This window comes from Alosa sapidissima, chromosome 1 (genome assembly GCF_018492685.1).
Source record: "Alosa sapidissima isolate fAloSap1 chromosome 1, fAloSap1.pri, whole genome shotgun sequence".
Taxonomy (NCBI): Eukaryota; Metazoa; Chordata; class Actinopteri; order Clupeiformes; family Clupeidae; genus Alosa; species Alosa sapidissima.
In genome coordinates this window covers 31,229,670-31,252,135 of record NC_055957.1, presented here as the reverse complement: position 1 = coordinate 31,252,135, position 22,466 = coordinate 31,229,670, and the positions used below count along the sequence as shown (strand labels likewise).

Here is a 22,466-nt window from a genome sequence, read left to right as displayed (position 1 = left end):
TTCATACTTTAACGTACAGACAAGTGCGTGGTCTCGTTGGAAAGCCCCACTTCTGCTCTGTCACGCAATAAAGGTTTCATCTCGCTGCGATGAACAGTTGCGGAGCAATGTAACAGAGAATAATGGGTGTGTTTTTTGATGCACTTTGCGTCAATTGGGTTCTAAGGGTTAACAAGCTCTTCAATGACTTGTAGGTTAGCTGGAGACACCCGATAGGGCTTTTGGCACATTATGGTTAAGAAAGATTTTGTGTTTCAGGAGCCCTGTATGGCTCAAATGATTGGTGCAGACATCAGAATTGAATTGCGGCTGCTTCAGGAGCTGTGCCTTGTCAGGGCCCTGCTTTCAACAGCCTGATGACAGGACTGCACATTGTTAGCAGTGTGTGAGGGGGTCAGGGCCTCCTGTTGAATAGAGGAGAAAAAGGAGGCTGTTTGAGGATGTCCCCAGTCATTCAATCCTGGTGAGTCGCTAAGAAAGCGAAATCTTTCAGCACAGGGAGGAAATCAGAAGGTAAGACTTGATACATCGATCTGCATGCCACTGAAGAACATGAATTCTAAGCCCAGCACGACCGGAAGTACCAGAGTCTGCTCAGATAGTATAACTGTAGGTAAAGTTGCTGTGTACTGCAGCTCACTGCATCCTAAAGGCTGCTTGGCTTTTCCATCAGCCTGATACAGCGGCCTTCCTGCCATGCATCTACTTGTGCCTTGGCTGTCTTGACAATCTTCCATAACTATTCTGAAATCAAGGTATAAGAGGAACATGTGTCTAGAACAGCGGCTACAGTCCATGTTCCAATGGTGAAGGGCTGTAGTCCTTAAGCTCAGGAGCCCTGGCAGTTATTGCGTTGACTGAAGCAATGGTGGTGGTCTGACTTGACTCACCCGAGGCAGCGGGAACAGCTTCCTGTTATGATGGTTTTGTTGCTGTTGTTGGGTGCATGAAGCAGGTGGATGTGGTTGCTTACACCTTCAACAGAAGGATTTGTTTGCAGTTTGTTGGGCTGGCGGGCCAGTTGAAGGTTGTTTTATATATCCACTTTTAGATGGTGCTGGCGCTGCATGTTGCTTACGTTGCTTGTAATGTCTCTGATTATCCTTATCTTTGCCCAGTTGCAAGATAGGGCCATGGTGGGACCAGTGGACAGGGGCATAGGGCCTCGGTATGCTTCAACAGGAGCCATAGGTGGAGGCACGGCACCTCTGTATATTTCAGATGGGGCACTGGGACCTCTCCCAGGTAGGGCTCTGCATGGAGCTTCTACCTGGCCTGGATGCATAGTAGACTGTAAAGGATACTCCTTGGCACAGCCTGTGCAAGAGGACACTATGGGCAAAGGAGAAGGAATAGCAGCGTTTTGTTGACTCTGGCTTACATTGTTCCGCTGTACAGTGTTGAGACTGGGATAGATGGATTTGAAATGTTCCTCCTGTCTGGTAATTGCTATTTGCATCTCTCCAAGTGCTATTTGCAGGGGTGTTTTTTTGTCACACCTTTTAAAACTTCCTTTTGCACCCATTTGAAGTCTGAGTCTGCAGCTATTCGATCTGTGAATGCACAGTAATCAGAATTTCATTTTTTCTGCATCACAGGCATATCAGAGTTTGTGATGTAAAGTGTTCATGTCCGTGTAAATCCTCACAGCCCTAACCTTAAGAACGCTTCTAACCGCTGAGTTGGAAGCCTGGGCTTTTAACTCAGTGGTTAGAGCGTTCGACTCCCATGCTGGTGTGTGTTGAGGTGGCGGGTTCGAGGGCCGTGAGTGGCGGATGAATTACGACCTCTGTTACAGTGGTGCCTGACCCGGATCATGGAAGTGAGGATTTAGGGAGGTGAGTGTAACGGAGGCGAACTGAGCTAGGGTGCTAGTTGCCCATGTAAATCCTCACAGCCCTAACCTTAAGAACGCTTCTAACCGCTGAGTTGGAAGCCTGGACTCCCACGCCGGTGTGTGTTGAGGTGGCGGGTTCGAGGGCCCGTGAGTGGCGGACGAATTACGACCTCTGTTACACCTTTCCTAATTTCTGTTGTTGTTGGTCTATAAAGATTTGACAGATTTGTATCAGTTGTCCTTGTGGAATAAAATTTGAAGCGTCATACCATGAGAAAATGTCATCTGCATTGTTCTCTTCAGGTTGTTCCCTGGCATCAGGTAGACTCAAAAAGCTTGGATTGGGGTTTATTCACACCATGTTACATACAGGTTCACACCAGTCAGACTCATATCCACTGTGTTAACAATAGGGGGTGCTTTTTTTTGGGGGGGGGGGTCTTATTGCATTTCTATCCGGAGGAAGGATGCTTTGAAAGTCAGGTCCACCACATCATTGTGGTGCTGCTTCCACTACAGAGTGAGGGGTATGAGAGGAGTTTTGGCCAGGTGCAGAGAAGTCAAGCGGCTCAGTCTGAGTTAAAGAAGCCCTATGCAGGTCTGGTTATTCCTTCGCTGTTTCTGGGTTTTCGCCTGATTTGGGCTCGCATTTTTCACGACATAGCTCCCCCTGCAGCTTCGGTAGCAAGTGACTGCTACGCTAAACCCCCACTAGCTAGCGAGCTAGCCATCAAGAAACCAAGCTAAACACATACAGGCTCACAATAAAACGGTCGAGCAAACACATTGTTCAAGAGACTATCAAATCACATTACAAAAACGAAGTTCACCCAAGGGTAGGCTACTTACAATTTCAACAGCAACAAAGCCAATGTCGGAGTCCATTTTGCAGTCTTCTGAAAGGCACACTAGGCAGTTTTTTTTAGCTTAATGTGCACGTTTTTTAGCTTAATTTACCTTAATTTAACAGCTTCAGAGTCATTGGAATGGTTATATGACTTTTTTCGGGTTGAATGGTGGCCGTCTTGCTTCCCCCTAGCGCCTGTGAGCGGAAAAACCACCCTTGCAACTGTGGGCCGGCGGGCCGAAGGCCTCAGTGTCAGTGTCAAGTATAACGAGTGTAACGAATTGCTTTACTGCATTCAAATACACATACACGCCAGGCACCGGCTAGAAAAAGGTAGCGATGGAGTTTCTCAGACATTCGTCATGACAGAGCCAGCGAAAAAGAAGCAAAAACCGAGAAAACAGTAAGGAATATGCCAATACTGCATAGTTTACCTTTAAAAAACTACAATCTGACTACATTTTCGAGGAGCGATTGGATACTTCCGCTGAGTTACATCCAGATGTGTTCGCACCGCGACCAGAAAGTTGCATATTCGGTTTTTCCGCGGAGAAGCACTAGGGGGAGACGAAGCACCCACCAAACGACCCAAAAAGAAACGACTCTCAACCTGCATAATTAACTCATTGAGTGCCAAAAACGTCATGTTACGTTTTTAGCTTTTTTTTTTAATTACGAAACTAGACACTCTAACACACCTTATATGTGATTTTGGGAACTTTGTGATGAATGGAAATTAAATATATGACGATCGAAAACTCATGAAAAAGCACAATCTGGACATTTTATCTGGACATTTTATCATAACTCGGTTGCCGCTTTGGGTCGAATCAGTGATGCATGCACGTCAGCTCAAAACCTGGCCATTTTCGTGGGTCTATCACTAGGTGGCAGTCTCGCCAGGTCTCACTAGGTCACTTCCCCTTCCTTTACAGGCAACACTTCATATTTCATGAAAGACCATTTCTAGAAAGAAAACAGCGATTTTGATGAAAACTAGCCACTGTTTAGCTTGCGATTTCTCAGGAACAGAAGCGTGTAGAAATACACGGTTTGCACCCATTGAGAGCTTAAAGTCTCACCTTTCAAACGAGCCATTGTATAGCTATAACACAGAATATGCTGTGGCTGTACAATAATCATCAACAATGGTCTAGATTGCTAGGACAAAGCTTCAGAAAACAGCTTGGCATTCAATGCCAGTCATTTTTGCTAAAATTGTTGCATAGGGCTTCTTTAAGGCTGTGTCCATTGACATAAAAGGGGTTGTGTTTGCTTGCGTCATTTGGTCACTCATTTTCAAATTTCACCTATATGTCCCATCTGTGGTGCCATTTGTATGTAATGATCTGACTATTTTGGATCTAGAGTCAATTCTGGTCAGTCATTTCAAAGTCATTAAATTAGATTCCGTTGAACCAGAGGAGGCTTCTTTAAGGGCGTTTTCACACATGCCTCATTTGGTCCACACCTTCGGACTTTTCAGTTTGGTCCGAACTAAAATTGTAGATGAGAAAGGTGCCACGGACCACAGTCCGGATCAAAAGACCAAAATTTGGTCCGAACTAAAGAGGTGGTCTCGGTCCGGATCAAACTGAACCATGGTTCGGTTCGTTTGCAGTATATGAAAACACTTTTTGGATGGTTCGGACTTTCGGACCAATTACAAGAAGTTGAGGCAGCTAGCTACCAAATAACGGATAATAAATAGCCTAAAATGAGCCGCGAATGCATACGGGGAGAGGAGATCATATAGCCTAGCGTATTTAATTCGAATTTTAATTAGAAGTCTGACCATTTTGTCTAAGAGTCAACTAGAAAAAAATGTGTTAAAATACTGACATCTTTTTCAAACATTTTTGGATAGGATGAGAGGGGGGGGGATACGAAGGACAGCAGATCAATGCTAGGCCTATCTGAATTCTAAAGCTTAAAAAATCTGCGGCAGCGCCAAAGCAGATCTGATGTCACAGGCTATGTGAAACTTTGAACATTCAAATTCTGTTACTGTATGTACACACCGCCACCAACTTGAGCTTTCAAAGATTCAGGAAGTCATTCATTTTCAATGGAAGCCGGCTTCTCTCAGCTGCAAGAAGTGGCAAATACGTCGACGTCGCGTTTTGGGCGTCTTGAGTGACTTGAGCGTCAAGCGGAAAGTTGAAAGTTGGTCACCTTTATGGTAATGAGAATTGACGCGGTTCAGCGACCAACGACCAGCAACCAATCGGAATAGACGGCCTTTAAATAAAGTAGTAAGATAGAACATGATCGAACGTAGAATGCTGCCACATCAGAAAGCGTTAGCGAAAGCGTCCAAAGCTTCCCTGTACTTTTTTCACAAGCGTCCTTGACAGGGCGACCCGAGCTTCTTTGGAAGCTCAAGTCGGCAGCAGTGTGTACGTACAGTTAACGTTGAGTAGCCTAGCCTACATTAATGCAGTTAGAAGCATATTTTTCATAGCCGTCAGTCACTACCTAATCGGGGCTGACGAAAAACTGATTATAGCGTACATAGCCTAGCTAGATTACAGGGTATTTCGGCCTGTGAAGTATAGCGATCTCTATAAACAAGTAGCTCGTTCTCTTTCTCCTTCTAGGAACTCGCGGAGGCCCTATTTGAAAACTCATTGGGGGGTTGGCCGCCGTGATTGAGAAACAGCCCAGATAGCAAGAGGCTGGCGGACCACTGTCGGCCCATTGGGGGCATAGCTGGCGGTCCGCTGGCGTTTTGCTCATCGGTTCTCTGGTGGTCCGCTGGCGGGTTGCCGACAAATGCCCCAATATTTTGCCACTATTGGTCTAAAATCTTTTTCATTTAATTCAGTTATGTTTAATCCATCATTTTAATAACATTTCATGTATTTTCTATTCATGACAACTTAAATTTTAAAGAGATGGTGGTCCAACGGCGGACCACAAGTGGCACGCCAACGGCGACATGCTACCAGGGGTCCGCTATCTACCAATCTGATTTTGCTATCTGGGAGGGGGCGTGTTCCGAACAATTAGGGTGCAGGCTGGTGCGTCTCCTCGTCAGGAGCGTCACAATACGGAAACCTGGCTTACTTGAAGCCGCTGTCATCTTTTCCAAAAGACAGGAATGAGCTAATGTTCTCCTTGTCATCAGAGGTCAATTCAGGCACCTCAACATTGTGGATAGAGAACAGAGTCTACCCACAGCAGGAGACTCCTATAGGTGGATCCGCCTCAAGTCGCCAAACCCGTGTGACTGTCACATTCGTTTTGGCGCCGCCCAGAGAATCAGCTCCGCCTCCGGACGGGATCCGCGGACACGCCTTACTGTACCGGTTGAACTTGATAGTACACCAAGAGCCGAGACGAGAGTCTATAGAGACGAGAGGAGCTATAGGGCCATATGTGGCCCTCGGGCCGCAGGTTTCCTACCCCTGGATTAGCAATTGGAGCCTATGATACAATCAGAAATAATAGCCATGGGTTAATACCCTTAGACTGATTTTCAACATGTTGGCCTAGTTGCAGCTTTCTGCCAGTTTCAAATAAAATGCATACAACTAGAGTTGATGACACACAAATACAAGTTTTCCTTCCTATTGGTTTACTTTTCCACTATAATAAAAACATATCATGTTCCTGTGCTATGCCTTTACAATGAAGACAGGAATTGATAGATTTAACCAGGTGAGTACAGAGAGCCCACCCGGCATAGCATTGGTGCACGTCATCACGTTTTGTATGAAGCACCAAATCCCGCCGCGTGCAAGCAAGACTTTACAATTTACGCCTGCTACTGTCACTACGGAATATCGCCACGTCGTGGACTATGACTGACTGAATTGTTTAAACTTTAATAGTTTAACGTTAGTGTTTCCCTGGGATCTCGTTATTTCTTACAAAGGAATTACTGTTTTGAAGTAGGTGGTAGTCTTGTCAAGTACAAAGTGTCGTTTCCGTCGGGATTTTTTGAGAATTTGTCCAGGAGTGGTCTTTGGTCTAGCCTCAGATTCAGGGCATAGAACGTTAACGTTACGCCTATGATCCAGGAATAGCGACCGGACGGCGCTAGCTGGCTAACTTTGTTAGCTAGCTCATACTTTTTGAGTTAATTTCGTGTGGGAGTGATTAACTGTCTTTAGAACAGAACTTGTTTTCAGACTTGTCAGCTAGCCACATTTGAGCTAGCTTTACATAGCTCCAAAAATGGGATTACACCCTTTGGAGTTCAGCGAGTGTTACCTGGACAGTCCAGTTTTCCGAGAGAAAGTGAAGGCGCATGAAGCGGAATTGGATAAAACCAACAGATTTATAAAAGAATTATACAAAGACGGAAAGAACCTCATCAATGCCACAAAACGTAAGTTTTAATATATATGTTAAGTTTTATCAGAAAGAATGGCAAACATTACATATCCACGAGACGGTGATCAGATGCTTACTTCTCCCTCATTCACACCCGCAATTTGAGACGCGGTAGCTGCTAGAGTTTTCTCTACCGCTCTGGCACAGACTAAATGTAGTTCAGATAATGTTTTAACTTACGTCTTGGATAGTCGCAATGTGATGTTCACCTTACAATCAAAACAATTGTCAAACATTACAAATCCTTGCAACGAACCACCGCTTATTACCAAGTGCCTGTTCCAGTGACCAAATGTAATGTGGAGAGTCTGAATTATGTGCAGAACTGTCGACTTCAATGTTGCTAAAACTCTACAGTAGATTTAGCTGCTAGTGTTGTTGTATTTGGTTATTTTCAGCCATATTTTAATCATATTTTACTGCACTCCGCATTCTTGTTGCCCGGTAGTTCACTTCAACAGATGACCGCCTATCCGGTATATTTCTTTTATTTACTAAGTGTGTGACTGTAGCTGAAAAGCAAACAGATCATCTGCATCAAAATGTCAAAGTCTTGATGGTGATTTGGAGGTAAGCAATCTCACATGCAAGCTGGTGTGTTGTAAAAGCGGACACTGGAATTTAACTGGAAACCAGGGATAAAGGTCAACTTTTAGGAATGCCTAGCTTTCTTCTTGCAGTGTACCTGTTTTTCTTCACTAGACAGATGGTAAGCTAAACATTCTTAGTCTTAGATTGTCATAGATCTTTATTTTGTTGTTCACCCTGTGGTCATCTCCTTTACACCATTACTTCAAATATGTAGGCCTACTTTTGTCTTCAGGTTAGATGGCTTACTATCATTTGTCTTGTTTTAAATACTGTTTAGTTTTATGGCCTACATCATGCAGCTTGTTTCTGGAGTGTGTCATCTATTCAAAATCTTTCTGAAATGAATTGGGCTACATTTGTTTTAATAGTTGTATTTCATTTATTTTGTCTGACTGCTTGAGTCTGGGAAAGTCCTGCAATGTATTTCTTTAAAAAGTTGAATAAGGAAGAATTGGCTAAAAATAAACTGCACATGTGACACACACAGTTCTTTTTGCAGGCCATTTTGGGACTTGTGTGAATGATCTTGTACTTACCAGGGGCAGAGTCCTGTGAGATCTGCTGTGGAACTTGACTATATTTGCTCAGAATAGGTCTTCTGTTTTCTATCGGTCAAGAGTAGGACTCTTTTTGGCACCTTACCGTAATTTCCCAACCATTAGCCGCTATGAGGTTAATACCCAGGGACCGTTAATATGGTATTAATATGATTTTGTTTTTTTAACTTGCATAAAACACCGTCCTGTGGTTTATACACAATGCGGCTAATACACAGCAAATGCTGTACTGTAAACCTACATTGACGTCGAAAGGGAATTCCCTTACTGCTGTATTGTATTGTTGTGTCAGGAAATAGGTTAACAAAATTTTCGGTCTTGGGAAATGCTGCTGATTTGGCCTCATATTGACTCTTGGCTGAAAATATGCTAAAGTAAACCAAGAAGTCATCTGCTATTGAGTTCTATAAATAAATGTCTTCTCGCTGCTTTAGTGACTTTGTAGGTTTTGAGTATTCATGTTTCTACTCTTTAACAGACTTGAAGTAAGTTTCTGGAGAATGGCAAAATATTGCATCTCAATATAGTTGTCTGTCTATAAAGCTTTCCTTTGCTTCTTTTCATGTGATGATGTCAGGAACACTAGCAGGCTAGTGATTGCCTACATCTAAGGTAAATCCCTCCCCGTCACACAGTATGAACCAAAGTGAAACCAAATTCCATCATCTGGATGACCGTGTTGGAAGAAGCTGAGAGGTGATGCCTCTCGCCTTGTATGCAAATGTGAAGTATACGAGCAGTACTTTTTAAGTTATGTGGGCGGACACACACACACACACACCTGCAGAAGGACAGACGGATTGGGGTGGGAGTGGGATGCCATACAATCGCTTTCCAGATTTTGCTTACGTGATGCTATGAAGTTTGCTAGGTCATGAGCGTAACCAAAAACATGTTTTCCGACATTATGTTGCAGTGGACAACTGAACTCTTTTTCAGGGAAGGCAAGCTATCATTTTGAGGCCCGTCGTTTTTGCAGAACTACACAATTAAGAGACCATTATCATCAACACATTCTTCAGGATGCAGTGTTGTGGCGCATGCAGCAGGCCATGGCTGCAGCACAGACTGAAGCAGTACACTGAATACTGACACAGACAATTTGACTTTCTTCTTTACACATGAACTTAATGGTGCTTGTGCAACTCTGCATGCCCTGTAGCTGAATGCCAAATATACTCAGTTGCCTACAATGGGCAGAAGACCAAAGAGTCAGAAAATAAAAACAACTTTTTTTGTGGTTGTTGGTGGATCCTGTTACCTGTTTTCACACCCTTCCATTTGCTCCAGCAAAACTTACTCTCAGCACGCCAGCATTGGCAAATACAGTACTCAAGGGCCTAATGTGTCCTGGCTCATTTTGTTTGCTAGAACGGAGAAATGATTCTGTGTTCACTTCACCAAGGCCTAGTTAAAAAGATTCAAGAGGTGTGTTTCAGATCTATATTGTTTCAGTGAGTTTGTGTCCATCATGTAGAATGTGCTGGTAGACTATTGTTTATTTTTGTGATCTCCACATATGCACTTTTGCAGCACAGGTCTTTTTTTCATGAATATTCAGCTGAGACACAGCTCTGAACCAGCAATGCATGATTACTGCAAACCCACAAGCAAATACAATGACTGATGGGAGTCAGCACAGTCAGCAGTGTGAAGTACATCTAGCTCTGCTCTCCCTGGCATGCCCTTTTCACTACTGGTAGCAGTGGTAATGTGGTGGCATCTGTACAACCAAACGGGCATTCTTGCGGAGGGGACTTCGCTGGAACTGGCAGGGCTCCTGTTGGCAAGGAGACTGAGGTGTCCGGTCACGGGCCAGCTCTGGTTCCACACGTTATCCTGCTGTTTGTTTACTCTGTCACTTCTTTGGGTGGTACCCAGCAGCTACAGCCAGGCAGCCCGGCATCCGTCTAGTTAGACAAGGCCTGTTTATAAAGTTGTAGCTTAAGTGCTTTGTCAGTAGTCTGAGTTTCACTACGACTGTGCTCTCCTCACCTATTTTCATTTGTCATGATGTTTGGATGTAAACAGTTAAAGTGAAATTGGATACTCTTGATGGTCCAGGTGTAGTAGTAAGCACATCATATTGTGATGTTTCTGCGATCAAACAATTTATGAAGCACTATTGCTGACTGCATGGTTGTGTTTTACATGAAATATACTTTAGGCCAAACAATGCCAGAACCGTCTGTCCCCTGAAATCTGACTTTTGTGACCTGCTGTTGCCTCTCACTCCTCTCCTGATGAGCCACGGAGGATGTGCTGGGTCGGAAAGTCCTTGTTTTTTGAGGAAATGTGACAGTGGACACCTCGAGCGGAGTTGGAAAGACATATTCTCACCCTCTCCCCCTGCCATCCCTGACCCAGCAGCAGGATGACACAGAGGATGTGCTCCTGCTTCTGTCGGGTGGAGGATGTTTGAGGATTGGTCTTTCACTCCCTTTCCATTCACAATTTCCCTTTTTAGGGAGCAAGCATGTTTCTCTTGGGAAGTTGGGTGTTATATGTTAGGCTCCTGCAATGTGAAAATATTTTTTGATAAACGTAAAAGTTGATTGCTAAAATAAGAATTAAAAAATGAACGATCCAGGACTGTTAACCAAGACCACAAATACTAAAGCAGGTTGTTACTGTTGGTGTGTTTTTCTAGGTAGTCAAATGAACAAAACCCTCAAATTTGATGTGATGGTCTGTGGTCACTGGGAGATAAACACACCTGTCGTTTGACAGTTCTAGTTTCATGGAAAGAAAACTGTCTCCAGTAAGGGTGTCACGATTTTGATTTTATATCGAAATCAATCGAAATTACATTTCAATCTCGAACTTCGAACTTAAAAGTAGAATCGACGATGCAGCCACACCCCCAAACTCACGTCCAGCATGTATGCCAAGACGCACAAACACACCTCTAATTTTAGGGCCTGCAGCCAGTTAAAATATACACATCAACCTACCGAAATCAAAGCCCCTCTTGCTACTTTGAAATCACCGGTGTGGAAGTATTCATTCATTCACATAAATTAAAGCTAACTTAGCCTACTCACCTTAGCAAGTGAAAAGGTGATCTAGTTACAGTCCAAAGTTACTTTAAGGCTTAAAATGCACATTGGTATATTCCTTGAACACTAACCTTGGGTCTCTTCGGAGTGTGCTGAAACAATCAAATGATCATTCTGTGTTGTTTCATTTCACTATGTTCACGTCTCTGTTTTAGCCTAATGTTAGTTCTGTTTACATTACGGTTTCAAAATAAAAAGCGGTTTCAAAATAAAAGCCCCCCGAAACAGAAAAAGAAAAGGCCAAAAAGAGTAAATAACATATAAGGAATGCATTAATAGTAATATTAAAAAAAAAGATTGATCTAATCGAATCGTGACTTTAAAATCGAAAATTACATCGAATCAAGGATTTGGAGAATCGTGACACCCCTACCAGTAAGATGTGTGGCTCATGTTAAATTTAAATAAATATACATTTCATCTACCCGTTACCCATGTATGAATCTACGTCATTGTCACATCTAAGCACAAGACCACAAGAGCCGTTCATTCCAGATAAACGTAACCATTTATCTGTTGTTGTATGTTGATGTGGAGGTCAGGAATTCCCTTTCATTGCCATGCTGTTCTTATGTGATGATGTTGCAGCAGTGTAAAGGAAGTAATTCATGTTTTCATGTCAGGGCTGTGGACCGTTTGAGAGGCTTTGAGGTGAGGTTAACTGCAGCCCAACTCTCATTAGCTGGCCTCTGCTGATGCCAGTATTTTTACGAGGACCTTATATGGCCAAAATAAGGGCTGTAGGTATCTGTCTGAGCTGCACTGACTGCATTGGTTCATTTGTTATCCCTCTTTACAAATGAAAACATTCCCTACGTCGGTTTTCCTTCAACAATAACTAGCCTGGATGACGTTTCAGCTTTGTTGGCAGGCCTGGCTATGCGGGCAGTCCTGATTCGGTCTGGCAGAAAAATCTTTGTAATCGTGTCAGGAGCTTCTGCCAGAAAAGCAACATCGGAATCTTTCATTAAAAGTGCATTAAGACAGCCGTGAGGTCATGAGAGAGGGAGGCTCCACTCTCTTAGCCAAGGGAGAGAAGACATGATCAGGAAAATGACCAGACCTTGGTCATGGCCAATTTAGAGTGCCTCTAACCAATTCATCCTAACTGGTACAATGACTTCTGTAGAACTCACAGGCTTTTGAACAAGCAGTGCTAAGCTTTACTGAGCACCAGCTTCACAATATCTCCCTCTGTTTTTCCCCCCCTAATATTTATGTGTGTGTTGCATGTGGTTCTCTAAGGAAATTGCTTTTTGAGAGCAGTTTAATGTCAGTGATCTTTGAGGCAGCTGAAGGTTGAATAGCTACCCCTTCTGTGTTACTATCATGTAGAGCTGCACAGGTTGTGACACAACCCACAGCCTAGAGCCGATAGGCCTCCTCAGGGTCTGCTGTGATGAGCAGTGTTAAAGGGGTCACAGGAAACCATTTTTTTGTGGTGGCTTTGAAGTAAGCTATGTCGATGTGACTAGCAATCTAGCAATACACCTGGAGGATGCCTAAGAGAAGAAGAAAAGAAGTTGCCAATCAGATTCAGAATGAAGCCAAATTGTGCATGAAAAATATAATATCCCTGCTAGAACGTCATGAGAAAAACGACTTTACAAACGTATCTCAAGGAATGTTCTAAAATACTTGAAAAGTACTGTATATGGCATGGCTCCTTTAACAAACGGTGATGCATGATGAAGAGAAGGGGGCGGCCTCCGGAGAGGAAGAGGCTTAGAAAAGAGCAGAGATTTGACCAGCCTGGAAAAGATCAGAGAGGGGAACAGGAACGAGTTTGAAGAGGGACACCAAGATTAAACACGCCCCCTCTCCCATCTGAATGGAGCTTCACATTATTGGCCCTGAACCCACATGGCAGCTGCACGTGTGACAGGGTTTTAAGATGAGGCGTTGGTTTTTGTTTACATGTGATTCCTCCCTTCAGTGAAATCCTGAACTGTACTCCATCTGTTTCTGACTCTGCTAAAGAATACCGATGTGGCGTAAACATCTGACTTTGGTGAAGGACGGAGTGGGCTGTGTCTGATGCCTGTGTTTATAAAGAGCAGCCTGCCCTGCTGGGAGGTTAATATTTGCGTGAGTCACGACTGGCCCTGCAGTAAGGTCACGACTCACTTCCCATCCTGTCTCTCTCCCTCTTATTCATCATCCTCCCTCTCTCTCTCTCTCTCTCTCTCTCTCTCTCTCTCTCTCTCTCTCTCTCTCTCTCTCTCTCTCTCTCTCTCTCTCTCTCGCGTTTCATCTGTTGTTGAGCCTTTGCAAATGACCTTGTGTCATCATGGATGACTGTCATGTCATTTGCTGTCATGTTGTGATTTCTGATTCCTAGTTGACTAGGGATCGACCGATATGGATTTTTTTGTGCCGATACCGATTTTTTTCCATCAGCCTTAGCCGATGACCGATTCAGGCTGCCAATTTTCTTGAGCCAATATTTGGAGCCGATACTGCTGATTTTGCTCTCTCAATTTACATCATACAAATGTCACATAATTACACAAATGATGTTACCAAATGTTATAAGTCTCAATTTAAAAAAGGAACATTTATTGAACTTATGGATGGGTGCACTGGATATGGTTAACTGTACAAAATGCTTTCATCAAAATCTTACAACAGAGCCTTGATGATTCATTGCTAGCTGACTATAAGACATAATTCAGGTCATCACAAAATGTCCTTTGTCAACACATTTAAATAATTTAAGAAAACAATACGCCTGAAAAGTAGCTATTGAAATAAAGTGCTTGATTTGTAATTTAAGACTGCATGGGTTCAAATTTTCTATGTCTATATTTTCCTAAAAAAAGCTGCCAGATTTGTCAACCACAGAACATATATCAGCAGAAGAAAATAACGTGGTGTCAGATGTTCCTGTTCTAAACGGCATCAACGGCATCAAAGGTATAAAACGTATCTCTCAAAGTTTTAAAATCTCTCCTTCTGGTAGCGCAGCACTCTCATATCGCTGTGATGCGTGTGTCCCACTGAGTGAGACAGACCAGACGCGCAAACTTCTATTTGGTAGCTGACAAACCACCATTTAACTGGATTTATAATTATAAGGTTAGCAAACGGCTCTAAATAAGTAAGGCATACACGGTATGTCTGGTACATGGTAAACGTTAACACAAATTAATAGTCAACTACATATAACAAGTCTCTCATTATTAAAGCTCTGATATCACTGCGATGGCAACTCCGCCCAGCTCGAAGGGAGAGGGGGAGGGAGACGCACACACCACACGCGTCCAAAACTCAGCCAGGTGGTCGCTGAATAAAACTCCCACAAATATCACGGAACAACGTCGGCATTACTTAATCATATGACCAGTGTTTGTAACAGCTACCGCATGCATACAGAGAGCCTACAACTTAGCTATTTGCAGCTCCCTAAATACAATGGCAAGCAGTTTTATAGAAGAGGCATTCAGGGAGGGAGACACACACACACACACACACACACCCCACACGCGTCCAACACTCAGCCAGGTGGTCGCTGAATAAAACTCCCACAAATACCACGGAACAACGTTGGCATTACTTAATCATATGACCAGTGTTTGTAACAGCTACCGCTACCGCATGCATATGGATAGCCTAGCCTAAATACAATGGCAAGCAGTTCTATAAACGAGGCAATAAGCATTAAATAAAGTACCTATCTATCTATTATTCTCGTTTTCCATTTGGACCCACAAACTTGCTTCCACCTTCAAAGTGTATGGCAATATTTCAGCTAATGCTTTGAAAGTTTAAAGTTTACTGTTGTCTTGAAGAGCAGGCTTTCAGCACTCTGCTTGTAGGGGAGGTGCAGTCTGCTCGTGAATTGCAGTGTCTCCAGCAAAACAGAGCTGCCTGTGGACGCCTGTATGTAAATAATGCGGGGGGGGGGGGGGGAGGGGGCGGGAAACTATCGGCGAACGCAGCCGCTTATCGGCCGATACACGTAAAAAACGTAAATATCGGCCTGATATATCGGCCGGACGATATATCGGTCGATCCCAAGTTGACTCTACAGCTGAGAAGGGAAGGAGTAGGAAGTAATAAGTAGTTTCCTTCTTACAGGGGGATCTCTTTTACATTTCATGTTAAACACATCATGGTCATAGCTCATAGGGGTTATAGCAGTCCATTTTTAAATGTGCAGGAATGTACATTTAACATTAAAATATTTTGTCTTTAGCAGGCAAATGACTACCCACATGATTGGCTCCCTTATTGACTTGGTTGGCCTGTCTCCAAGTGGCACCACATCTCCACTTAAGGGTTTGCCATTAAGGGACAAAGAGTGACGCCGCTGTGTCAGAGACCATCTTAGTGCCTGTGTGATAGAGATCCTGTTCTCCCTGTCCAGTTTAATCGTGGTCACAGACCCTGGTATCCTTTTGCCGGCCTCCTGAACATGATATCCCTGCTGGAGAAACATTGGCGGCCACACCACATCAGAGAGAGAGAGAGATTGATTCTGTGTGTGAGAGGGAAGTGATCTGCTTTCTTGCGGCCAAATCTTGACAGTTTGCAGCTTTTTGTGAATACTTGACTTTAAAAGGTCTGTATGGGAGAGAGGGGGATGATCGTACTTTATTAGGAGTCTGGTCGTCAAGCACCAGCTATTTTCTTAAACCTTTTCTGGAGGTCTTCATCACTGTGCTCCCTCATATGGTCATATCAACAAACTATACCTCCATTGTTTGTAAACGGCAGGACTAGAAGGACCCACGTTAAGAACCAGGTTTCTTCATTCTGTGTTTGATTTTCACACTGGAGCCTTTAGCTCTGTAATTGCAGTCACACTAAAATGCAGGACCCATGGAGTGTTGAATGTTCATCTACAAATGCATATTCAAATGTTGGTCGTTTGGATGAAGCATTTTTCTTCTCACATCATGATAGAAATGACTCAAAATGACTCATGCAGTCACTGAGTCAGACACATCTGTTCTGCCTCAAATCTGTTGCAGCAGGGAAGAGGGGAGATGAAGACTCAATAATTGTAGAGTGTACTGTAACAAGACAAGTTACATCTTTCCCATTTTCTGTTGCTGTATGTGTTGCAGTCCACAAACCTAAGTTATTATGTAGTGCGCCCTGTATTCTTTTTCAAACCCTGGACACTCTTTCTCAAGTCTGTACTCTCTTAGAAAAGCTTAAAGGTCAGAGGGGGATGAAAAAGCATTCTCTTGACTACAAAGGGTTTTTTCCTTATGTAACCCCTAATCATTTGGCGTAACGAGCTGACTTACCAATGTCTAAAGTTAAACGTATGACGGACAGTATGTAATACTTCTCATTGAGTGTTTAGAGCAACCTTTTCTTGGTCGTACACGATCATGTTGGTTTGTTTAACAGAACCCCACAGATGGACCCAATCAGTCTCTGCTATGAGATCAGCCTTGCAAACAGACTCTCACATTCTGCAGTACGACCTGAACAACGCACAAATCCATGATCTCATCGCACAATACCGACCCAAGTTTAGTTCGTATTTCATCTCCAAAGGGATCATTTACATGATGAAATTATATAATGGTATTGTTTAATGCTGTTGTTTTATAAGAGTTACTGGGATGTTACTTTAATGTTGTTGAAGTAGAGTTTGGTTATCAGCCTCTTTCTGGTACAGAATGAAAGTAATACTTATGTCTCCAGTATTCACTTTTCGCATAAAGTACCGATGGAGAAGTAAACACAGCCGTGGAGAATTCCTCTCCCCCCACCCCAGCCTCTGAAGCGGCTTTCTCATCGCCTGGAGCTGCATACTTCAAGAGCGCCTTATCTGTTCCAAAAGAATGCTTACTGGTTTACATACATGTCCTTTGAACCAGTGTGTGCGGAATCTCCACTTGGAGAATCCAGCAGCCAGTGTCACACTCATCGCATTAACCCCGACTCAATGACTCTTTGTCAGTGCTGAGTGGAACAGCGTGGCCCCTGGGCTGGGAGCAGAGCAGGGTTGTCCCTGGGCACTAAACGCTGGTGGACAGTCTTTTGTCAGAGTGTGTTGTGTTTAGTGTGGAACCGGATGGGATGTGGAGGTGTGAGTGAAATGTTGTGAAAACAACATGTTTTCCTGAGATAGAGGCATGGGGAGTGCCTGGACTCAATGGGCCTGGAGTTTCCACTCCGAGCACAACTCTGTTGGATTGTGTGTGTTTGAGTGCACACATACAAATTACACACAAACACACACTTCACATTCAGACATTCCATCAGTTGGGAGCCAGTTTGGTCCACCACACAACCTTACTGGGATGCAAGCACCACCCACTGGAAAAACAAATGCACATGGCCGTTAACACCGAATAGCCTGGACTGTCCAGTGCTGTCTCTACCTAAGCTGTGACGCCAGGCCTTTGTTCACAGACCTGGTCATTTAGAGCGTCAGAGACATAACTGCAGTGTGTGCAATGTGTCGGGCAGGGGGTCAGGCACAGGCATCACTGCTGACAGCCTCCACTGGCGTAGCACACTGTATACACACAGTAGTGTGCCTTTGCCTATAATGAGTGTGCAGATTATAGAGCAGAGAAGAGAGGTGTGTCTGCTGAGGCTTCAGAAGGTAACAGGACACGGCATTGCTCAGTGAAGCAGCCCGTGCGCTTGCTCCAGAGACACTGAGGCTTTTGTGCTGGTTAGCCTGCGTCCTGGCACCGGACAAAAACCCATCCAGACTTCAGAGCAGCTCCTGCAGCAGCTGATAAAAGGACTGTTATTATGAAAGACTCCCAGCTGAATTGGAGCTTCTTCTAGACAAGTCTTAAAGCCTAGTTGAGAACTTGATGACTGCCTTGCCCACTGTGTTTTAACCAGTGACCGTGAAATGCATGACGTTTGCCGGGTAGGCAATGATGGCCGTAATTATGTTCTCTCTTCACTCTCTCAGTCGTGCAAACCTGGCCTGTTCCCAAACCGCATATGCAAGGCCACTAGTACATTTGTATGTCAAATTAATTACACCCCTTTTACCACTGAATTCAGAGTAGGAACATTTAAAAAAAAAAAAAATACACTGGCCAAATCTGGGACATAAGCAGTTTCATGAATAAAATAATGGAGTGGGGGAATAGTGTGCAGTGGTTTCCTACTCGCTCGGCATGTCTGTGTGAGTGAGCATCGCTGTTGTTCAAAAGTGTGTCAGGACTCTCTCTCTCTCTCTCTCTCTCTCTGTCTCTGTCTCTGAGCATGTTGCAGCATGCGCCTGTCTCCCCAGCTGGGGCTCCTGCACTGCTGATTACCTCACACCCTGAAAAGCCAGCAGCAAAACAGCTTTCCTGCAGCTGCTTCTATTTCGAGAGGCTCTCGCTTACTTAGAGGGCATATTCTAGTAAACAATGGCTGATCTGTGCAGAACGCACACATTTAACCTTGAATGAGGAGTGTGTTCATATGTTTGCCTTTCTGTTTTCTGCAGCTGTTTAACCAGGACCGATGTACTTAATGCAGACTGCAAGTAGACTCAGAGGGCTAAGACTTTGGCTAAATGTGAAAATATCCTGCAATTCTAGTTTAGCTACATCCAACTGTATGGGCTGATCCAATGAGGTTATGGAAGTTTTGCAAGCATAGCTAGGATGTGTTGGGCTACCTGGAGGGTAGTTATGGGCTACTAGTTCGACTTTGTATACTAAGTTGCTTTGGTGAAATGGCAGCTATGAACGACATTTTTGTTGTGTAGAAATAGCCTACCCTTGTCCCTTGATTAATTTACATTGACATTTTATTAATTAGCAGACACTTTTATCCAAAGCTATTTACAGCAAGAGAATAACATTCAGACAGGTTATATGGTCTTGGCCCCACGTGTATTGGGGGAGCGGTAGGCAGGGCCCATATGAAAAAGCCCGTCAAGAGAGTGTGCAGGACTGTGACTCAGCCCGAGGCCGGTGCTCTGCTGCTCCCAGTCTGGGCGTAGTGTAGTATAGTGTAGGGTTCACATGACAGGGCTTTGGGTGGGGAGTAATCCACACAGGCCCTGCCCAGCTCCCGGGCCAGCCGGACAGCACACAGCAGTTAAGCTGCTTAATGGCTTGAGCCATATCTGCAGATATGAAATATAGGCCACGCACACCACAGCTTTTCATACACCTCAGCAACATTAAAACGCTCAACATGATTTTGCAGATTTAGTTCCACACTGTGACATGCAGACTGCTGTCTTATTTTTATTTTTATTATTTTTACTGTCTGTCTTACACTACCATGTCATAAATAGCCATTACATAGCTTAAGTTGCTCAGAATGAATGCTAAAACAATTCCATGTTAAAGCAGAACCTGATCCGACTGTGTAGGATCAAAAGAGGAAATATTTCCGCATCTCAGATTTCCCCCTTCAGCCTTTGCCTGCACATGAGAGCTCAACCCTGGAACTCCTAGCTCTGGGTCTTAAAATACCCCAAGCCCCTGGCTGCTTAAGAGAGGGCCTCCTCCAGGGACTCCCCAGAGTGAGCCTCATCTCAGGGTTAAGTTTCTCCCACACCAAGAGCTCCTCTGGCCTCTCACAGACTTCTCTCTCTCAATGTTACTCAGATGAACTCCACGGCACGCAGAGTCTTTCATTTGTCATTTGTCTGAAGTTATGATCCTAGTGCTGCAGTTATAGATTGTGGAATTGATTTGAGCCATTTCAGTAAGTAGTAAAATGAACAGACTGTGTAACGGTTGTGCAGAAAATGAATGTTTGTGTTGACACTGATTACAGCTCTGATATGGAGAATGGCCTCCTTGACCTTAAAGTGAAAATGTTTTTTTTTCCCCAGTGGAGAGAGCGTGAGCTCACATTTTCCAGCTGACCTCTGACCCTTTGGATATTAATGTAGGAGATATTCCAGCAACGTGTGCCTGTGGGACACATTCTGTCATGACAAACGTGCTTGTGTTTAGAGCATAATGACTTAGTGGTTGAACATTTTACAGTGTAATTTACACTGCTCTTAAACCGCTGTGTTTGCGCTACCACAAAATGCAGTCATGCTCCCTGTTGGGCCTATTGTCATCCCATTCAGTGATTTCAACATACAGTCTGACCGCTGATGGAAGTGGAAGTGAAAGTATTTGATGGTTATTTCCCTCAGCATGTGAATTTTAACTGTGCTTGATGTATATCTAATCTGCATGTGACCCCACCCCTGTCTTCTGCTGTCATGTACTGTACTTTTGAGGGCGTCTCTGGCCTGGTGGCTGCTGTTTTAGTAGATGATTAAGCCACTAGATGTTCTGATTATTGTCATGTAGACTAATGTATTTTATAAACTCGACCGTGACCTAGTGTCAGGTTTAACAAGAGGATTATTCCTCAAACATAGCAGCACTTGAGAGCGTAATTGACCCTGTTTTTATGACAGCTGTGTGTCGTCCTGGAAGCCCTGCTTCTGCCACCTGTCTTAGTGAATGGTACTTCCCAGCCATTCCTCATGAATCTTATACACTTCCAGAGCTAGCAGGATGTGACATTGCTCATTCTCTGTTCTTACAGGATGTGTGTGTGTGTGTGTGTGTGTGTGTTTGGGTGTGGAAGTGTTCCATAGAGCCTATTTGACCTATCTCCTACCGGTTTCAGCCTTTTGTAAACATTTTCGCACTGTAATCAGCAGGATTCTTTTGTTGTTTTTCCTTTCCCAACCGAATACAGCGAGCAAGAAGGAGCCATCCCGTGCTTTTTCACTGTTGTTACTGTGATCTGAAAGCAATGTGGTTATGGCCATGTCTATCTTGTTATGGGTCGCTAATTACCTTAAGGCCAAATTATATTGACGGTGATTAGATCATCTTGTTATGAAAACTGACACTCATCAGATTTCAACAGGCCGTCTGGAACAAAGTATAGATGGTAATTCAAATGCTGTGACACATGTTACTGATTATCTTCCATAGTTTTATCCACATGCATAATCCAAATATGGCACCCCTGCTTAATACATTGACAGACAGATTGTTTGGATTTGAAAAGGAAGTGCTTCTTGAAGTGTTTGGGCCAACACATGTAGACAAAAACACAGATGACACTTTTTCCAGTATTTTAGAGTATAATATCCCACTGGATGCTTTCTACCCCAGTAATATTGTCTGGTATATGTGCCATTTCAAGACTAAGACCTAAGGAGGTCCAAGTTAGCCACTGCATGTAGTCCAGGAGGTGTGCGATTTCTTCTGCTATTGCAGACAGTCTAGGACTATTTTATGCATGTTGGACATGTAATGGTGTGGTGGCATTGGCAGTATTCTTGACATCTGACTTTTGTGTGTGTGTACTTTTATTGCCTCTTTCAGAGTTGAGCCTAGCGCAGCGCAAGTTTGCCCAGTCTCTGGGAGAGTTTCGCTTTGAGTACATCGGTGATGCAAAGACAGATGATGAAAAATGCATTGGTGAGTAAAATTCCACAAATCTTACTCCTCAAGAATGAAGGGGGTGTGTTTTTATTTTTCTACCACATGATGTTTGTGTGTGCGTGTGTGTGTGTGTGTGTGTGAATAGATGAGTCTTTGCAGGAGTTTTCCGCCTTCTTGAGGAACCTGGAGGACCAGAGAGAGCTGATGGTGAGACAAGCGCCAGCCCAGACCTGCAGACACTCACTGCAGTGCTTAGTGCACCTCAGCATGCCCTAAGAAACACTCAAACTGCTGCAACAGAGGTGGAGGCACTGTCTATGGGTCTCTTGCACACACACACACACACACACACACACACACACACACACACACACACACACACACACACACACACACACATATACACAAACATAGGTGTTAAGATGCAGAACAAAAAAAAATCAGCTCAATAACCAATACAGTCATACCCGACATGTCACCACAGTGAACATTGCGGTCTCTGCAAAAGAGTCATTCCAAAAAACATGTGTAGACACCTCTGTGACGTGTAGTGCTCAGTAAAATTACTGTCTGTGTGGCAACAGGAAATAGATGGCATGGTGGGGGAGGTCTTGCTCTTGCATATGTAAGTCTTGTACAGTCGCTTAAGTTCATCGTCCCTTAGTTTTATTGAGCTATTTTAGAACACTGGGGAATAGGTACTGTCCATCTACATTCAATGATAATTTTTTTGGGGTCTGTTTGGAACTTTATAGTTATCATGCCATCTGGCCTAGCTTGTCTAAGCATTGCGAATGAAAGGGTCAAATGTGCTCAAATCTCACCCCTCCTTTCCATGCTCCTGAAACAACGTGTTGACATGACTCCTCGAAAATATATGGTAACGGAAGC

At 43.8% G+C, this 22,466-nt stretch overlaps 1 protein-coding gene across 3 annotated transcripts in view; it reads left to right on the top strand.

Moving 5' to 3' along the window:
• The first annotated feature begins 6,429 nt into the window (after positions 1–6,429).
• Positions 6,430–22,466, top strand: part of arhgap10 (Rho GTPase activating protein 10) — a 63,804-nt gene continuing 47,767 nt past the window's right edge. Inside the window, exons 1-3 of one of the 3 annotated variants that reach the window (XM_042066873.1) lie at positions 6,430–7,020; positions 21,516–21,611; positions 21,721–21,782. In XM_042066873.1, coding sequence (XP_041922807.1) covers positions 6,867–7,020; positions 21,516–21,611; positions 21,721–21,782 — 312 coding nt within the window. In that variant the 5' untranslated portion in view covers positions 6,430–6,866. Of the gene's footprint in view, positions 7,021–20,886; positions 21,076–21,515; positions 21,612–21,720; positions 21,783–21,808; positions 21,878–22,466 lie in introns of those variants that run through there. The other 2 variants (XM_042066882.1, XM_042066893.1) reach the window with 2 other exon arrangements.